This window comes from Pristis pectinata, chromosome 26 (assembly GCF_009764475.1).
Source record: "Pristis pectinata isolate sPriPec2 chromosome 26, sPriPec2.1.pri, whole genome shotgun sequence".
Classification (NCBI taxonomy): Eukaryota; Metazoa; Chordata; class Chondrichthyes; order Rhinopristiformes; family Pristidae; genus Pristis; species Pristis pectinata.
The window spans coordinates 16130677-16147421 of NC_067430.1; the positions used below are offsets into that span (position 1 = coordinate 16130677).

General features: G+C 42.5%; 1 protein-coding gene across 1 annotated transcript in view; it reads left to right on the forward strand.

The window, feature by feature from the left end:
* Positions 1 to 16745, forward strand: part of sdf4 (stromal cell derived factor 4) — a 51630-nt gene that overhangs the window by 19664 nt on the left and 15221 nt on the right. Inside the window, exons 2-3 of the mRNA XM_052039293.1 lie at positions 1781 to 1917; positions 13208 to 13321. Of these exons, the coding sequence (XP_051895253.1) occupies positions 1781 to 1917; positions 13208 to 13321 (251 nt within the window). The remainder of the gene's footprint in view (positions 1 to 1780; positions 1918 to 13207; positions 13322 to 16745) is intronic.

Sequence of the window (16745 nt, forward strand, 5' to 3'; positions counted from 1 at the left end):
GGAAGCTGTGAATTTCCAGTGTGTTCTGTTTTTGTTTTAGATTTCTTGCATCTGCAGATTTGATTTTTTTATTTCCAGACTTTCTAATGCAATTGACTCTTAAACTCTGTCAGAAATGGTCTATGATCAAGAGGCTAATAAGGATCAGTGATACTAGCCTTGCCAGTGTCACCCACATCCCATGAAAAAATAAAATTTGACAGCAAGTCACTGGATGTTGGAACAGCAATGACAGCTTGTTAGGGAGTTCGGCCTGAAGGGGAAGAGGAGAGATTTGAGGAGGGACTTCCAGAGCTTGGGACCTTGGCAGCTGAAGGCTTGTAGGGGGATTCAAATCAATGATACACAGGAGGCCAGAAGTGGAGGATTGCAGGTGTCCCTGAGGGTGGTGTGGGTGAAGGAGTTTAGACCAAGGAGGATTTATTAGCAAGTTTGCTTAAGCTAGCAAGCATGAGTAAAGGGACTTGGTAAGGCTACAGACAAGGCTGGGATGAGTTTGTTTATGAAGGTGGGAGATTGTCCAGTAAATTTGCAAATTGAGGAGAATACTCTGATTTCTTTCTTTTGTACAGTGAGAAAAGCAGTGCATACTGGAGACTGGATCTCAGCTCCCACTCAAAATTCCGAGTGTTCCTGTTGTGGTGCCTCTTGGCCTGCACTGTGCTCCTTGTGTTTTCTGCTATTGATCACCAGATTTTCTTCCCCTTTTAAACAAGTTAATTGTTGAAACTTCTATTTTTAGAACAAGTTTCAGATTACCATCTGATCCTTAGCCCAATCACTTAGCTTAATTACTGCATAGTACATTGTAGTCATTGGAGAAATGGACACACATTTCAAATGTTGCAGTATGAGAAGTTTTTTTTGGAGAAGCTTTGAGTTTTTCCCCCATGTTTTATTTTAATTGCAATCTTTAGACACCACATTAGCTATTTCCATTTCAGGGTTGAACATTCCCTGAATTTTATGAAACACAAAATGATTAAGTCCTTTCTTGCACCACCCTCTTGGGCTTTTAAAAAACCTGCTCGCTCACCCACCCTCCAGAAAACCATGAGCACCCTCCAGAGAACACACAAGCACATCAACTTTCCAAGCTTGAAGATCCAACTAGTTTCAGTATTTGCTTTTTGTGGTTGATTTGGGTCAGGGGCCTGATATCAGGCACTAAATAGGCTCTTCCAATGCCTTGATCCTTTTTCCCTTCTTTGATCATAACTTAGCTGGCAGGAGAATCTCCTTCAGATAAATAACCTCGAGGTCCTCTGGAAACAAAGGCATCATTCAACTAAAACAGATGTCCATTTGTTTAAACCTTTTTGAAGGCAACAATATATCCTGGGAAATGTACCCATTTAACTTAACAATTGGTCTGAGAATCTCATTCTGTAACACTATGTGCCATAATCTTTTAGAGCTTCTCGTTTCTATCCAAGCTTTCCCAAGAAACCCAGAATATTTGAATTGAAGTATCTTGCAGTACAGCCAAAGACCAGGTGCTTATCTTCACTAATGCCATGTCACATCAAAATTCTTTCTTGAAGAGAACATTAGACACCATGCGGACAAAAGTATTCACCAAAAAAGCCAGTCCGGTGAATGATTAAGCCAGTAGTGGAGTAAGATTGACCAATTCTGCCCAAAGTTCCTAAACCCTAAGTGTAGTGCTGTTTGAGCTTTGACCACAGGACCTCCGACCGTGTTAGTGGACCCAAAGGTTGATTTTTCCTGTGCGTACTGTTAGGCGATGTTCACCATTTTACTATGTTTCTGTCTTCAGGGTTGATGCCAATGTTGACAAGAAAATTAGTGCAAGTGAGATGCAGCGATGGATTATGGAGAAAACTGAGGAACATTTCCAACAAGCTGCTAAAGAGAACAAGCTCTACTTCAAAACAGTGGATCCTGATGGAGATGGTAATGCATTTTTCTCCATGTCTGTGAGACTCCCTCCCTGAAACCCTCTACCTATCTCTCCACCTTCTTTAAGAAAAAGTGATCTCACGAATAGTTCCAGGGACAGTGGTGCAGCTAGTAGAGCCGCTGCCCCACAGCGCCACAGTCCCAGGTTCAGTCCTGACCTTGGGTGCTGTCTGTGTGGAGTTTGCATGTTCTCCCTGTGATTGCGTGAGGTTTCTCCCAGATGCTCTAGTTACATCCTACATCCTAAAGATGTGCAGCTTGGTTGGTTATTGGCTGCTGTAAGATGCCCCTCATGTGTAGGTGAGTGGTTAAAATCTGGGAGAATTAATGAGAATGTGGGGAGAATAAAAATGGAGCAGTATAGGATCAGTGTAAATGGGTGGTTGATGATAGTCACAGACTTGGTGGGCCGAAGGGCCAGTTTCCATGCTGTATCACTTTGTGGAAGGTGGTCAGAAAATGCAATTTAAAATATTCAAATATCCCTAGTGTTCTAACTGAAAGCTTTTTATTTAAATAATTCTTTATTTTAGATGTTGTTAAATTAAAGTACATGTGACTAAATGGGAGCATTAAATTACTTGTTGCCTGCAGAGATCCTGAAAGCCAGGAAGATCTCCTGGTGAAGCTAACAGTTGAAATAAACCCTGTTCCATGGACATTGTCATTTGCTGGGCATATTTGGAATGTCCCCAATACATCAGAAATGAGGCTCCACCACAAAAGTCATCTGAAGCAGCACAAAAATATATCCAAACTTCTTAATTACAAAAACTGAGAATAGAAGCCCTCGATTCTTTAGAACTGAAAACTCCAAAGTAAGAGTTTCTGGTGGCAAGCACACAGCACAATCCACTCCATTCCTTCACCTCTGACTTACTGCAACATTGTTGAGTTCAGGATGTTGGGTTCCCTTCTATTCCTCTTCACTAGCACCTAGATCCCCTCTGACTCCTTCACCGGCTGCAGCTCCTGCTAGCCGGCCACCCCCACCCTGACAACCTGCAACATTCTCTTAACTGGATCTTTATCCATACCCCATGTAGCTCCATTAATTTTCTCTAAGTTTTCTGATCTTGGGTCTCTGCTACACCTTGCAGCACACATCATATGTAGAGCATACTTCGTTGCTACCCTATTCATTTCCCTGCTTTGACTCTACTTGTGTTACCAGGTGGTGTGGCCTTCAAGTTCAAGTCCATTGTTGTCATGGGCATGCATGCCCAGGGTATAAATGCCATGAAAATTAGCTTTTTGCAGATGCAGCACAGTACATGATGAACATAGGGTAACATACATTAACACAAATTCAATTTCCTGTGTTTGCAATACCTGGTAGTAGTTCTTGCATACGCCCCTGCGAATTTTTTTGCACATTCAACTCTGTAGTACAACTTTCTTGCCTTTTTTACATTTTCAGTGTTGAAGGGTTGAGTTTGATAAGATAAATATGTATAAATACTTAACAGGCACTTTCTGAATTTTTTTTCATACACTCAAGATAATTTCTTTCCTTGTCTTCTGCCCTCGTGGTTGCTGAGGTGTAGTCATTAATCTCAAAAGAGACATCAAATAATCCTCTGACGCAATGAATTCATAGCAGGTACGAAGAAACTACACTCCAGACCGCAAACTGAGGCCAAGTTAATACAGAATCATCAAAATAACTTCCTTACCAGAATGGTGTCTCTTACTCTGGAAAGTTGTCCACAAAAGATCTGTACACCTTCACAATTATACCAAACTTTGCTTAATGAGACCTGGAGAGATTTGAGTCTGTTTTTCTCTCTTAGTGATCTCCTTAAGAATTTTACATTCTTTACAAGCTCATCTCTCCTGCTTGGCTTGCATTTGTTGCTTGATCTGACATTGGCAACGTGTTTTTCTTTAAGTATAATTTTGCATACTTTCAGAGCTTTGTAAGGTTTTGATAGATTTTTGTTACATTTCAAAATTCCATTCTAATGAGAAAAGTTCTGTTCCTCTTAAACTCACGTTTTGATTTTTGTTGGAATCAATTTCATTTCTAGCGTCCATCGACAACTATCAACCTTTCTTGGTTTTAGTGAATCGTCTGACCACTTGTATACATTCTTCAAAGTTTTAAATGCTGATACTTTGGTGTAACTACCCATTCTGCAATCCCTTGTGATCATTTCAGTTTAAAAGAACTATTTATCCATAAACCTACAATTCTTCCTTCGTTCTTCCACTTGGACATTCAATAATAAATGTCTGTCCTTCTAGTTGTGTTTCAGTTGAATCCAAGCATTTTAATGTTCGTGGGTCACTTGCACTGTTACTCAAGTCAGATACTAATTTATTTTAATATTCACATTTATGCTGATTTGTTTAATTCCTGGCTTTGAAACCTATAGTCCTAATGCTCTGAGATCGCTTAATTTTTCCTGACCTGCTTTGTTATTTATATAGTTTCTGGTATTGATTTAAAATGGTAGTTTTCTAGAAATCAGTGCATTTCTCAGTTGAATACTGTCAAGTTCGCAGAATACTTTCTGGCAAAGCCCCCAGGCTCCTTCATCTCCCCTGTTGACCATAATGTCCCACCAACAGGGTGAACAGACCTGCATTGTCCGATCCAGAAGAGGGAGTGGTCTACGGAGTCTTCAGCATCTACTCTGAACCACATTAAACCTGAAGGCTTTGGGTTAATTAATTCAGGGAAACCTCATGGTTGCCACTTATTCTTCCATTTTTAGCCGAATAATCCATCTTCCTCCATGTTGGATGAAGTACTGAAAGTAGAAAGGGTGTGATGTATTCTTGGTCCATGTCCATTACTGTGACTGGCTCCATAGTACAACTGGTTGTGTCCTGAAGGACCTGGCCACAGCAGGTCATGAAAGTGGCAGACCAATACTTTCTCAAGGCCAATTAGGGGTGGATCTTGAATGTTGGCTTTACAGATTCTCATACATTTTGCATGAAATTTAGAATTAAAAGTGGAGCACAGAGCCTGTCCAAATCAAATAGTTAATCTGTATTTGCCTACAGAAGAGAATTTCTCCCTTGGTTCCACATGTGGGGAAGCATTTCTTGTCCAATTCCTGAGTGTATGTGGAGTTGTGGGGGAGATATGGAGGGATGTAGAGCCATTGTTCTCTGGTACATTTGGATGAGTAGGTTAGTAAGTTCGCAGACGATAGAAAGATTGGTGTTGTGGATAGTGTAGAAGATTGCAGGATATAGATCAGTTGCAGATGTGGCCAGAGAAATGACAGATGGAGTTTAATCTGGCTAAGTGTGAGGTGTTGCACATTGGAAGATCAAGTGTAAAGGGACAGTGCAGAATTTATGGCAGGGCCCTTAACAGTTTGATGTACAGAGGAATCTTGAGGTCCAAGTTCATAGTTCCCTGAAAGTGGCTGCACAGGTTATTAGGGTGGTAAAGAAGGTGCACGGCATGCTTGCCTTTATTAGTCAAGGCATTGAGTCCGAGAGTCAGGAAGTTGTGTTGCAGCTTTATAAATCTCTGGTTAGGCCACATCTGGAGTGTTGCATTCAATTTTGATCGCTCCATTATAGGAAGGATGTGGAGGCTTTGGAGAGGATGCAGAAGAGGTTTACCAGGATGCTGCCTGGATTAGAGGGCATGTGCTATAAGGAGAGGTTGGACAAACTTGGGTTGTTTTCTCTGGAGCAGTGGAGGCTAAGGGGAGACCTGATAGAATATTATGAGAGGCATAGATAGACAGCCAGTATTTTACCAGAGTCTAAGTGTCTGATACCAGAGGGCATGCATTTAAGGTGAAGGGGATAACGTCAAAGGAGATGTGTGGGTCAAGTTTTTTTTTAGAGTGGTGGGTGCCTAGAATGCACTGCCAGGGATGGTCATGGAGACAAATACGTTAGAGGCATTTAAGAGGCTCTTGGATAGGTACATGAATGTGCAGAGAATGGAGGGATATGGACATTGTGTAGGCAGAAGGGATTAGTTAGGTGCTTAATTATCAGTTTAATTAGTTTTGCACACATCATGGGCTGAAAGGCCTGTGCTGTACTGTTCTGTTTGGTGATGGTCACCAGAGATTAATTTCTCCTTAATGAGTCAGATTTTCAGGATTAGGAAGAAATGTTGCTGTCTTTTAGTTATCTTGAACTTGAAGGGAGCTGTTAGGAATTTATTTGGCTTTAATAACAATTCTCCTGAAGTCTCCATCATTGAGGCCTGTCTTCAGCCAATTCATTCCGTGTGATATTGAGAAATAGCAAAGAGCACTGACACAACAAAGGCAAAGGAACCAGACAGCATCCCAGCTGTAGTACTGAAGATCCACAGTCCATAAGCTGCACCTTTAGTCAAGTTTTTCTAGTACAGTTACAACACTGGCATCCATTTGACAATGTGAAACATTACCCAGGTATGTTTGTTCACAAAAACCAAAACACATCCAAACTGGCTAATTCAACTTGCTCTCTGTAATCAGCAAACTGATGGAAGATCTCATCAAGTAGTACAGTGGTTGTCTGAGGCCAGTCATCCCAGTTCCCAGATATTGCTACAGCAATTCCTCAGGGTGGTATCCTAGGCCCAGTCTTCTCCAATGGGGATGCTCTCCAATGATGACACAGTGTTCAAATCCATTTGCAGCAATTTAGCAAATGAAGCAGTCTACTTTTGTATGCAGCAAGACCTTTGATTTCAGCCTTCTTCCAAATGTTAAGTGGCAAATAACATTTGCTTCACAAAATACCAAACAGTGACCACCTTCAACAAAAGTCTAACCACCTACCTCTGACATTTAATGGCATTGCTGTCATTAAGTCCCCACCAACTATTGTCACTGTTCAGAAGCTCAATTGGACCAGTCATATAAATAGTGTGGTTACGTGAATAGGTCACAGGTTGGATATGCTGCAGTGAGTGATTCTCCTGATCTTTCCACCATCTACAAGGCACAAGTCAGGAGTGTGATGGAACACTCTCCACTTAGCTGGATGAAGGCAGCTTCAACTATTCTCAAGAAGTTCAACACCACCAAAGGCAAAGCAACTTGCTTGATTAGCACCTATTCACTACCTTAAACATTAATCCCTCCACTACCAGTGCACAAAGGCAGCAGCAGGTATCACGAAGTGCCATGCATTTATTTGTCCAGGCCACACCAGTTGCACCTTCCAAACCCATGACCCCAAACCACCAAGGAGGACAAAGGCAATAGGCATATGTGGACACCACAACCTTCAATTCCCCTTCAAGTTGCAGCCATCCTGATTTGGAAATTGCTGTGACTTCATCGTCATTTAGTCTAATTCCTGGAACTCTCACCCCAATGTTATTGTGGTGATACATTAAGGATTATTAGTGCAGTTCAAGGCAGGAGCACGTCACCACCTTTTTGAGGGCAATTAAGAATGGGCAATAAATGCTGTCCTCGCCTACATTCCAAAAATTAAAACTTGCAACTTTATTAAATCGGATTCTTAAGAGGCTAGTTTGAGTCATTTCTGAGTACTCATTGACAGTAATCTTTAGAAAAGCTTCTCTTTTGTTTTGAACAAAACAAAACCCGCAGGAAAATTTCATTTGGCACTCTCAATGTTTAAAATTCTCAATACCTTCCATCATAGTGAGCTGTTCTTGTAATGCTGAGTGCTCCTAATTATTTGATTAGATATCCAGGAAATTGCTTGGGAAAGAGCTGGTTACTGCAATGCTTAAAGGAGAAGACAGCCAGGTGCCTCCCAGATGAGTCTCCTTCCCCTGCTCCCTCACAATGCCTTGCATTTCTCTTTTTTTTCTTTACTTATCCATTTCTCTTTCGAAAGTTTCGTTGAATCTGTTTCACCCACATTCGCATTGAGAACACAGTTGATGGACTAAGGGCAAGACTGACCTACCAAAGAGAACTCAGGGGCTGCTGTGTGCTATGTCTCACTGAAATGTGGCTCACACCTGCCTCACCTGACTGCACCATACAACCTGAGGGCTTCTCAATTCACCAAATGGACCATAGACCATCCTCGGGCAAAGTTAGAAGTGGAGGGGTTTGCTTCTTAATCAATAACTTGTGGTGCTCAGATGTTACGGTCCTGGTGAGCTCCTGCTCACCCAGCCTGGAATATATAATAAAGTGCCACCCATACTCGCTGCCATTGGGAGTTCACTTCAGTTATCCTGATGGCAGTCTACATCCCACCCCAGACGGACGTGAAGTCTGCATTGAATGATCCATACTCAGCGGTCAACAGCCTTAAAACAGGATACCCTGAGGCCCTCTTCATCATTGCAGGCGACTTCAACCAGGCCAACTTCAAGTGTGTGTTACCAAAATACTACCAGCACATTTCCTGTCCCAGCCGGGGCCTAAACACCCTTGACCATTGCTATACAACCATCAAAGATGCCTACTGAGCCACCCCTCACCCTCACTTTCGTAAATCAGGCCACTAGGCTGCGCTCCTTCTCCCTGCATACAAACAGAAACTGAAATGGGAGGATCCAGTACAGAAAGTCGTGCGGTGCTGGTCTGAGGAAATAGATGAGTTTCTACGTGACTGCTTTGAATCAGTGGACTGGTCCATGTTCAAAGACTCAGCTGCCAGCCTAGATGAGTATGTCACCAGCATCACGGACTTTATCAGTAAGTGTGTTGAGGACTGTGTACCAAAGAGGACAATCTGGGTGTTCCCAAATCGGAAGCCATGGATGAATTGGGAGATCCACTCCCTACTGAAGTCTAGGACTGCAGCATTCAAATCAGGTGACCTTGACCTTTACAAGAAATTGAGATACGACATCCGTAAAGCTATCAGAGATGCCAAAAGACAATATCAGTCCAAACTAGAGCCGTCAGTTGTGGCAGGGCTTACTTTCTATAACGTGCTGTAAAACAAAGTCGGGCAGCATTGCCATTGAGCTTAACGCATTCTGTGCACATTTTGAACAGAAGGGGATTGGTATGTCACCACCCACTCCAACAGTCTCCAGTGCACCTGAACTCATGGTCACCGTTGAAGATACAAGATCAGTCTTCCGGAGAGTGAACCCATGGAAAGCATCTGGCCCAGATGGTGGCCCAGATGGTGTCCCTGGTCGTGTCCTCAGATTCTGTGCAGATCAGCTGGCGGGGGTATTTGCAGATGTATTTAACCTCTCCCTGCTTCAATCGGAGGTTCCCACCTGCTTTAAGAAGACCACTATCATCCCGGTACCTAAGAAAAACAAGGTAATGTGCCTTAATGACTACTGCCCGGTGGCTCTGACATCTACAATCATGAGGTGCTTTCAGAGGCTGGTCATGGCACGCATCAACTCCACCCTCCCAGAAAACCTCGACCCACTGCAATTTGCTTACCGCCAAAACAGGTCTATGGCGTATGCCATCTCCCTGGCCCTACACTCGTCTCTGGAGCATCTGGACAGCAAAGACACCTATGTTAGACTATTGTTTATTGACTACAGCTCCGCCTTCAATATTATAATTCCAAGCAAACTCGTCACCAAATTCCGAAACCTGGGACTCAACACCTCCCTCTGCAACTGGATCCTTGGCCTCCTGACCAACAGACCACAATCTGTAAGGATAGGCAGCAACACCTCCGGCACAATTATCCTCAACCTTGGTGCCCACAAGGCTGAGTCTTCAGCCCCCTACTCTACTCCCTATACATTCTTGACTGCGTGATCAGATTCTGCTCTAACTCCATCTACAAGTTTGCAGATGATACCATCGTAGTGGGCCGTATCTCAAATAATGATGATTCGGAGTACAGGAAGGAGAGAGTTTAATGATGGTGCATTAACAACATGGTGACTTTCCTTCAATGTCAGCAAAACAAAAGAGCTGGTCATTGACTTCAGGAAAGTGGGTGGTGCACATACACCTGTCTACAACAGTGATGAGGCTGAGAGGGTTGAGGGCTTCAAGTTCCTCTGAGTGAACATCACCAATGGCCTGTCCTGGTTCAACGTAGACGCCATAGCCAAGAAAACTCACCAGCGCCTCTACTTCCTCAGGAGACTAAAGAAATTTAGCGTGTCCCCTTTGACACTTCAACTTTTTTTTATCAATGCACCATAGAAAGCATCCTATCTGGATACATCATGGCTCGGTATGGCAGCTGCTCTGCCCGTGACCACAAGAAACTGCAGAGTTATGGACACAGCTCAGCACATCACAGAAACCAGCCTCCCCTTCATGGACTCTATCTATACTTCTCACTGTCTCAGGAGAGCAGCCAGCATAATAAAAGACCCCACCCACCCATGACATTCTCTCTTCTCCCCTCTCCCATCAGGCAAAAGATACAAAAGCCTGAAAGCACGTACCACCAGGCTGAAGGACAGCTTCCATCCCACTGTTATAAGACTATTGAATGGTTCCCTAGTACAATAAGATGGACTTTTGACCTTACAATCCACTTCGTTGTGACCTTGCACCGTACTATCTACCTGCACTGCATTTTCTCTGTAGCTGTGACACTACTCTGCATTCTGTATTGTTTTGCCTTGTACTCCCTCAATGCACTGTATAATGAATTGATCTGTATGAACGGTATGCAAGACAAGTTTTTCACTGTACCTCAGTACAAGTGACAATATTCTAATTCCACCACTTTACATTGTAACATGGCCTTACTTTTAAAATAAATTCTCATCATCTTCCTTGGTTCTTCAGAATCAAAGATAACATAGGAGCACAAGAAAGTGAGTCAGTGTTGGCCATCTGGCCCATCAGTCCTGACATTTAAATCTGCCCTCTATCACCTGTCAACAGAAACCACTTCTGCCTTTCTGCAATCAAAAACCTTTTGCAACTTTGGACATTACTATAAAATGTTCTATTCAATTCCCCATTTTAGTGTCACGTGTAATACGAAGCAGTCATTTGTTCACCTTGCAGCATGGATGACTGAGCCCTGTGGAAGTGCTGCTTGACAATGTGGTTTCCTAGGCCATTACTTACGCAGAGGCTTGTGATCAAGACAGGGATTTCCTGTGCCTCCACAGAGAAGCTCACACAGCTGCAAAGGGGAATGAGACATTGCAGGTCATCTCTGAACGGCACTTGGGTGCATAGATGTGAATTTCAAGCATTTTGTTTTCGGCAAACTCCTATCAAGCTGTGACTTTTTTTTTGCTCCCACAGTTTACCAATAATAACTCTATCTCAACTTGCTATCTGAAACTTTTGGACCAAAGATATTTTTGCCTAGCCTTGTTAGCTTCCCCTTTAAATTGCAACCAAAGCTTTGCACCTACATCTTGGTTGTTACAACATCGGCAGTTAAAGATAACCATGGAGGAGATTGCATTCAACACTTGATTTTTTTTGTTTATTAAGATGTATAAATGTTTCGATTTGTGGACTTTGAAAGGCCACTTGTTCAAAAGCCAGAAACCCCAAGCCAGGGGACGAAAAGCAAAAAATTGGTTGTTTGAATTTGGAGAGAGGCAGCTAGCAATCAGAATCTTGGGAGGTTTCCAGAAAGCTCATTCAACATTCCCAAAAAATTACTGCACTGCTAATTTGAAGTTCCTGCACTATCTGGTATAACTTCAAAGGACCTTGGCTGAACCTCTGGACCTAGGACAACGTTCAGCCCCTTTCATTGCATTCTTGAGCGATTCTGATTTTCAGTGAAAGGACTACAAAGGAAATTCTGTGTTAAGGCAGCGCTTGTAAAGAATGGTTGTGCTTTGATAGTTTTATCTACTTGTGCATTTGAAATATCTAAAAAGAGCTTGTTATTTAATTGTGCATACATGTACTTGTGCATATGACAAACTTGACTTTGATAGTCCTTTATGTATTCAATAGCTAGAAAACTTTCTAGAACATCCTGTGATAGCATTGGTAGATTTTAATGTTTTGCACTTTAAAACAAGATCTGCTTTTGAAGAGTGAACTGTGGTCTAATTGATGTATTAGGTAGCTCACTATCTAAAAGCAGTTATCAAACAAGATTTGCTGGAGTTATTGCAGTGGTCTCAAAGAAGGCTAAATGCTCTTCAGAGGTATATGGAGTTGTACTTCTCAAGTGTGACCAATTATGGGAGTAACAAATTTCCATTTCTTTTTTTAAAAAAAAGTCCCAAAAGAACTACATTGGTACTTTTTAACATTTTCCACTCAGTTGCTTAATTGCAGAATAATGTGGAGGCTGTATTGACCTGTTGAGTTGTCTCTCTCCTGCTAGATATCCCCAGAATAATAAAAAAGCTTTAATACGCAAGCAGGACTTTGCGTCACCAACTGCATCAGCACTGAACTCTGCACTGCACACTTGATGTGCACTTTGAGGAGATGTACATAGTCAGACCAAGTGACTACCCCGACCACTCCCAACTGTCCATCGTTATAGGGCAACATCCACTTTATCCCGCTTAAAGAATGAAGTGAGCCCTAATTGTACTCTATTTGATTACTTGATCATGTTATGTATCTTCCTGCAGAACATAATTTTTCAAGGTATTTTAACTTGTTTTTTTAAACCTCTCATTCTGTTTGATTTTGTGGCTGCTAACTAGTTTGACTAGATGGAGATGCCTATATGACCCTTAACAGATCTGTCATTCAATTTTCCTCCAATTAATCCTACACTACTTGTGTCTCTGAAGTGTTTATTTATCAGTATTACACTGCATTTGACAGTCATGCACCCACTTCGCAAATCAAAATTCCCAATACCTCATAGTGTGACTCTGTTTTCTTGTTAGTGGCCACTAGCTATTTTGCTCTTCCAAATTTTCAGATGTAACTGCTCATGCCCCTTCCAGTTGTTGAAGCTTACCTGTCCTGAAGCAGAAGACCCTGGCTCCCTGCATGTCCATCCCTAGGACCTGCCATTGAGATGCACACTCTGCGAGTAATTTTAATCAATTGTACTTGATTGGGTAGAACGCCGATTTTTGTAGCTGCCCGGTATTATAAAATGTTCAGTTCAATGGAGAGTAAAATTGGGTAGGAATGCATCATATCTTGTCAGTTTCACAATAGTGTCTGTCTCCCAGCTATGAAAACATTCATTTAATGCTCCTTCCAAAACTTTGCTGATTTTATTTCAACTAATTCCAGCTACTATGGAGAGATGGTGATGATGCCATGAGACAGACCAGGAGGAAAATGGTGAAAACGGGAGTAGTTTCTTTCTGACAAAAGGAATTTGAGTGCTTTGGGATCAGAAAATTGATATTGTCTGTCCCCTGAGTCTGCTATGGATTTCCCACCTTTGGAAAAAATCCTGTTTGATTTGCTTCCACAAAACTATACATGTGTTGTTTTTTAAATAAAAAAAAATGTGTACCATCTCTCTGTAGGTCAGGTATCCTGGGATGAATATAGAGTCAAGTTTCTGGCAAGCAAGGGGTTTAATGAGAAAGAAGTGGCAGAAAAAATCAAGAACAATGAAGAGCTGAAGATTGATGAAGAGAGTAAGTACTTGTCTGCAGTTAGCCATTAGAGTCCCACACTTCTTTCCTGCTGTTGTTCTGTTATGTGTGCGTGCCATTGATTTCACGTTCTGACCCAAGTAACTAGGAAGACAATCAAGAAATGAGGTGAGCATGACTGCTCTTGACATCAAAGCAGCATGTGACTGAGTGTGGCATCACAGGACCCTGGTAAAACTGAAGTCAGTGGGCATCAAGGGGAATGCACTCCAGTAGCTGGAGCTGTACCTTGCACAAAGAAAGTAGTTCATCCAGGACCAATCTTCTTCATCAGTGACCATCCTTCCATCAAAAGGTCCAAAGTACGGATGATTGCAAGATGTTCAATTGCATTTGCAACTCCAGAAATTGAAGCAGTCCATGCCTGCTTGCAACAAGACCCAGGCAACATTCAGGCATGAACTGAAGTGTCAAGTAATATTTTCACCACAAGTGCCATAAAGAGAAAAAGAATCTAACCACCCCTTGATGTTGAAAGGTGTAATCATCATCAAGTTCCCCATCATCAGCATCCTGGGTGTTGCTATTGACCAGGAACTCAACTTGCCTAGCACATAAGTGTAATCCAAGCGTAGACTAGGTGACTGTTTTGCAGCACACCTGTGCTCTGTCTGCAGTGGCCATCTTGAACTTCTGGTTGCATGTCATTTCAATTCCTCTTCCCATTCCCACACCGACCTGTCTGTCCTCAGCCTTCTCCACTGCCAAACACAAACTAGAAGAACAGCACTTGGTATTTCACTTGGGTAGCCTACAGCCCAATGCTAAGATCATTGAATTTTCTCATTTCGGATAACCTTGTGTTCCTTTCCCACTTCCACCAGTCCACCTAGGGTCTCTCCTGTTCACCTTTTCGATCGTTCTTCCCCCCCCCCCATCACCTTGACTCCTCGCCCTCCCCCACCTGCTTCCATCTACCCATCACCCACATACCTATCTGGGTCTCTTCTTCCTTGGTTCACCTTTCCTAATTCTCTCCCCTGCCACCTGGCTCCTTCTGCACATCATCACCTGCACCCCCCCATCTGGTTCCACCTATCACCTAACAGCCTCTGTGTGACCTCTCCCTCTCACTACTACATACCAAATATCTTCCCTCTACATTCTCAGTCCTGATGTAGGGTCTCTACCCGAAATGTCGACCATCCCTTTGCCTCTACAGATGCTGCTTGACCTGCTGAGTTCTTCCAGCAGTTTATATTCTGCTCCAGGCTCCAGCATCTGCAGTCTCTTGTATATCCAGGTACATAAATACTATGGCTGTAAGTACAGGGTGGGGGTTGGATATCCTACAGCCCGTGACTCACTTCCTGACACTACAAAGCTTTCCACCATCTTCAAGATCCTTTTTTTTCTTTTGGAGAACTGATTTTGCATAAAAAGTGACATCAGCCAGCCTTCCCACTCCTATCGTGGTGGTGTGTGGGGGTGTGTGTGCATTTAATATGCTTAAGCCTGGGTCGTAAGGAATAGCCATGCACCTTGAGCTTTCAGAAGAACACGACCATTTGAAATTAACTTAGCTTTCTATTTTTCTTTTTCTCTCTGCAAGAACATGAAGTTTGATTGTTGCAGCACCCCCTCAAGAAAGAGCACTTCTGCGCGCACACACACACACATACACTGATGTTATCAGCATTGCCTCCAACCTTAGAAGTCAGAACTTTTTGCCCATACAACAGTGGAAACATTTAATGTGTAAAATCTGAGTAGAGGTTGTGTAGTTACGTTTGGGGAAATTTTCAGGTAAGCTAATTCACCAATAAAGGGGTTAAATGTCAGAAAACTGAAAATACATTCTGTTCCACTCACTTGCCCTATGCATACATTAGAATCGAGCCGTACCGTCTTCAATTCGTTCAGTGTTGCTGCTTCATGTGTTCCATTTAACCCAATCTCTGGGTGAAAAGTGCAACACAATCATTTTGTGCTGTTGTGATTCCTTCTGCACAGAAATTCATGGTTTTACTTTTGCCAGCAAGCTGGTGCTTAAAGCTCTGGATATTACTTTTATGGATAATGGCTTGACATCGTTCTGGTGAATCAGTGCTGTGTCCCTTCTAAGGTATGATGCCTTAGGCATTGTCCAGCCAAGGTATCTACAACTGCTGCACCACATCCATTCCCCCTTGCTTTCTTGCCCTCTTGAATTAGATGGCCAGTATTCCAATCCCCTTTTTATTTGCATTTTGATTTGTCCACTGGCTATTCATGCTTTTTGTCTGAGAACCCCCCAAATCCATTGAGAGGATTATGGGTGGGAATTTCTGTCCTTCAAATCAAAGGAAAATGTCAGTGGCATTTATAAGGAAATATTGATGAGTGCTCCGACTTGTTACAGACTTAATATCAAACTGAAGTATTACAGCTTGTAGCAAGAGGGTCTTTAATGTGACAAAGAACTTGAGAGCATAGTGAACTATGAGAGGATTGCAATAAACACCAAGGACCTGTAGGCTGGTGGAATGGATAAATGCGATTTAATGCTGAGATGTGAAGTGTTACTTTTTTTGTGTAGGAAGAATGAGATGAGACAATATAAACCAAAGTGCATGAGTTTAAAAGGTGTAAAAGAATAGATAAATGGGGTATTGTTTGAAAGAGTGGAATAAATCGGAAGTAGTTTTTAAAGAAAAGCATCTGGAATCCTGGACTTTATAATCAGAGGCAGAGTACAGCAGCAAGGAAGATGTGAACTTTTATTGAGCACTGGTTTGGCCACTTCTAGGGTATTTGTTCAGTTCTGGGCTCTACACTTGAGGAAAGATGTGTGAAAGCTTTGTGAGGGTGCAGAATAGATTTACCAAAGTGATAAAGGGGAGAAGAGTTTTAATTATTTGGGTAGATTGGAAATACTAGGGTAGTTCTCCATGGGATAATGGAAGTTGGAAGGAGAACTGCTAGGGGAATTTAAAATAGTGAAGGGTATAGGCAGAGGAGTTGGAAGGAAATCTTCATTCTGTGTCCCTGGTTCTTGACCTCTCCTCCAATGGGATATGACACAGCCAGTAGCTGGGACCTGGAACACACTGGCAGAAGTGATATACTGGAGGCAGATTCAATTGTAGCATTCAGAAAGGAGCTGGATAATGTTCTAAAAGAACCAGATGTTTTGTTTTTGTGGTCACGGTGGATTCTCTTGGGTAATTGTCAAGGATGCAAGATCACTTATCTACTGTACTGCAAGTAGGTAGTGGGGCCACTGACTCAAAGGGAACAGGGATGTGGACAAGCCGCCCAGACCAATGAACCAGACTTTAAAACAATCACCTGTAAAAGTCTAGGATAATGAGGAATTGGCGGTGGGGTGGGAGGGGTGGGGGGCAGGGAGGCTTTTGCCACATACTTGCCAACACATCTGTTGGCTGTTCTCACATGAGATCTTGGAAGGAGCTAGCCTGAGAGG